The sequence below is a fragment of the Temnothorax curvispinosus genome, unplaced genomic scaffold (assembly GCF_003070985.1).
Source record: "Temnothorax curvispinosus isolate PA1 unplaced genomic scaffold, ASM307098v1 QBEX01008374.1, whole genome shotgun sequence".
Lineage (NCBI taxonomy): Eukaryota > Metazoa > Arthropoda > Insecta > Hymenoptera > Formicidae > Temnothorax > Temnothorax curvispinosus.
Window position 1 is genome coordinate 660 of NW_020218154.1, and position 3,605 is coordinate 4,264.

At 32.1% G+C, this 3,605-nt stretch overlaps 1 protein-coding gene across 1 annotated transcript; it reads left to right on the plus strand.

The window, feature by feature from the left end:
* Nucleotides 1-1,811: 1,811 nt before the first annotated feature.
* LOC112457855 (aryl-hydrocarbon-interacting protein-like 1) lies at nt 1,812-3,577 on the plus strand (the record flags this gene model as incomplete). Its single annotated transcript, XM_025021152.1, has 6 exons — nt 1,812-1,956; nt 2,364-2,461; nt 2,554-2,733; nt 2,810-2,978; nt 3,162-3,348; nt 3,435-3,577. Coding segments are annotated over exons 2-6 (754 nt in total), but the record flags the coding sequence as incomplete, so codon positions are not given.
* Nucleotides 3,578-3,605: the final 28 nt, after the last annotated feature.

Sequence of the window (3,605 nt, forward strand, 5' to 3'; positions counted from 1 at the left end):
GATCTAATTATACACTAAAGATATAATATTAGGCATTGTTTGTTAAAGAATCGTCTCGGAGAAAATTCGAGAATATTAGTAAACTTGAAACTTTATCGCGACAGCAATTTTGCGGCACGTAATGTTCGCGCATAAAATTTGAGCTTATTTTTGCATACGCTCGAGCGATATGACTTCGCGCGACAAGGACAAGTGTAAAACTAGTTTGTAAAATCGTCCAACATTCTTGTAAATGTAATGTTTAATTAGAAGCGTGACCTCGATCGCCGCGCGCAGCCGATATTTTCACGTTCGCCGTTCGTGATATTACGAACGCCTGATATGCAACGTGCAGCGTATCGGGTACACTGAGAAAAAAATGTTGTAAATTTGACTAAACTCGTTTAGTTGTAGTGATTTGTTTAATGCAAATATTAATATATTTAAATCAAATATACGTGAGTAATATCAAGAAATTCTGAATCTATTTAAATATAATATTTTTTGAATTAACAAATGTTAGCTTGACAGCCCGTGACCACTGCATTTAGTTGAATCAAATAATATTTCTTTGAATCTACGATTTTTTTTTCTCAGTGTAATTAATTTTTCAAATCTGAATGAATTAGTCCGTAAATAAACGTATCGCGTATGACGTCCTGGCGTTCGCGCTTTCGGACTCCATAATTTTTTAACACGATATTTTAACGTGATTTCAACAAAATTAATATCTGACCTCGAATAAGATTAATATCTCATTATTGTCTGAACACGTTGAGAACTGTATATACCTACGGCGACGAATCCTCTCTTGGATTTCCTGGAAACTTTATTTGTTGAAACTAATTTTTTACGCGATATGAAAAAATATTTTCAAAGGCGTAGCGTTATGTCATGGATGAAACTCGTGTAGTCATTTTCATAAGACAAGAGAGTCCGTGTTCCGTTCTAAGAATTATTTGTTTAAATATCAATTTCTTAAAAGCCTGTTTTTTTTTTACATGTACCTGTCCAGTGCGAGTTCACTTTATATTTGAATAAATACTTCTATATATATATCATGTTATTCCCATCATTCAGCTATATTATATATGTAATTTAAGTATGTGTGTAATATATTTAATATAATTATAATATAGTTTATAGGAGTTGCCAATCTTTTTTATCGAGAGAAATATCTTAACGAATAATATTATTAGACAATAAAAGATCCAGCCCGACTAAATCTTGGTACATTTTCTATTTTACTTCACTGTCATCATGACTCACTTTAATATAAAATATCTTTATTTTAAAACTCTTTTATATTATAATGGCGAAATTTCTTGGCGGATCTAGTTTTGCGGGCCGTAGATTGTATAACCCCTCATGTAGTTTAATTTAAACATAATATCTATAATATTTCTGATAAATAAATATATTTATATATTTACCTACAGTAAGATATATTTTATTGCGATTTGTGCAGCGATCAAGTTTTATTATAACTTTCCCTTGCGGAAGTGTGAAAAGTGAAAATTTTCACATGAACCTTATTATATCACGTGACGTAGTTTTGCGCGATCATGTAATTTTAATCAGATCGAACGAGTGGAAAGTGAAAGCCAAAAAGTTCCGCTCGAGAAATTATACGTAACAATATAGTCTTGTTAAAATCCTTTTGTTTGACCCATTTTTTCTAAAATCGAAAAGAAAAGAAGTTTGGAAGGGGATCATTTATGTAAAACGGCATTCTGTATTTAATAAAATATCTTTTAACAAAAAACAAGAAAGCACAATTTTAAAGAGCATATATTATATAATATAGAATGCAATTACATATACACAGTATATAACCATCATCCTTTCTCAGAAAAATTGCGGAACCTTCGATCGATATGATACTTCGCTAAAAATGTGAAAAATGCAACAGGTGCAATGGAAAGGAATAAACTCCGATTTTATTGATTATTCGTTTTCGATATTTGTTCAATATACGTAAGGGTGATATGTCACTATTATTAATATCTCCCTAGTCCCTGCCTGCAACCTGCAAGTAAAATCTGATAACTCGAAATACCGAACAGTAGTGTGTAATATGTGAGTTTTGCATAATCATTATTTGGTGATAAATCATTATAATACAATGATAATGATTGCAAGTTATTTGTTTAGAAAAATATACTCTATTATTTATATATTTATGTATAAGGATTAAAGTTTTGCCATATTGTTCTTCAAATGAATTGTTGAGGTTATGAAACTGCTTTCAATTTAACCTTTCAAAGATTATATTGCTTCTGTACTTTAAATTGCTGTGATAACATACGTGGCGAACATAATAGTCGTAAACATTTTGCTTTAATAATCAGATCAGACCAAAGTTTTATCCATTACATATCTAGATACCCGCACATAACCTATCATAATGGATAACGAGTACATAGTCAAAACCGTTCTTCATGCTGGGTCAGAAGTGATTAATTTTGTACCAGGAACAAAGGTACGTGTATATCCTGTTTTTTCTAACCATACAAGATTTCTACTTGTAAACTTTTGTTATGAACGGTTACTTTTAATTTAGCTTTCTTCTAGGTTATATTTCACTTTAGAACCACAAAATGCGATTCCGACAAAACAGTGATAGATGACAGTAGGACGATGGGAAATCCAATGGAACTCATATTAGGGAAGAAATTCAAGTTGGAAGTATGGGAAGCAATTGTACAAAAAATGGCATTGAACGAAGTTGCCTGTTTCAAAGTGCATAAAAGTGTATGTTTGTGATACTTACTTTGCTACAACTGTGCGCTCAACGCGGTGTATACTTTTATGATGAATCCTGTTTTAGCTAGTGACTACATATCCTTTCGTCTCCAAGACACTAAGAGAGGCTGGCAAGCCGCAATCACAAAAGCGTAGTCATCACTGCTGCGGCGTTACTCTCCAGAATGAAGGCATTGGGTATGCCGATCTGGACGAACTTATAAAATATCCTCAAGATTTGGAATTTACAATAGGTACAAGTATATAATAAATAAAACACCATATACTTCGTCAGAACAAAATTATAAGAATTTCCAATATGCTTTTAATGATTTTCTACATTTATCTTTCTTTTTCACAGCATAAAAGTGCAAAGATAGATTTCAAATAAACCTAGAAAACAGCAGGATTAACAAAAAAACTCTTGTATCTTACAGAGCTTGTCAAAGTGGTATTGCCAAATGAATATGAGAAAGAGTCGTGGCAAATGACAGAGAATGAGAAGCTTGAGAGCATTCCGCATCTGAAGGAAAAGGGAAATGCTTTGTTCAGAGAAAAAAAACATGACAGCGCATCTGAAATATATGCAAAGGCGATAGGAATATTAGAACAACTCATGCTAGCGTAAGTCTTTGAAACTCGATTGTGCGATTAAAACGTAAGAACACGACCACATTATAAATTGTAATAAATCGGTATTTGATTTTTAGCGAAAAACCGAACGATGACGAATGGTTATCCTTGAATCGAATGAAGATACCGTTGCTTTTGAACTATGCGCAATGTAAACTGTTGAATAAAGAATATTATTCAGTTATTGAACATTGTACAACAGTTCTAAAAACAGAGCCAGGTATGTAGAAATTTATTACAAGATCAAC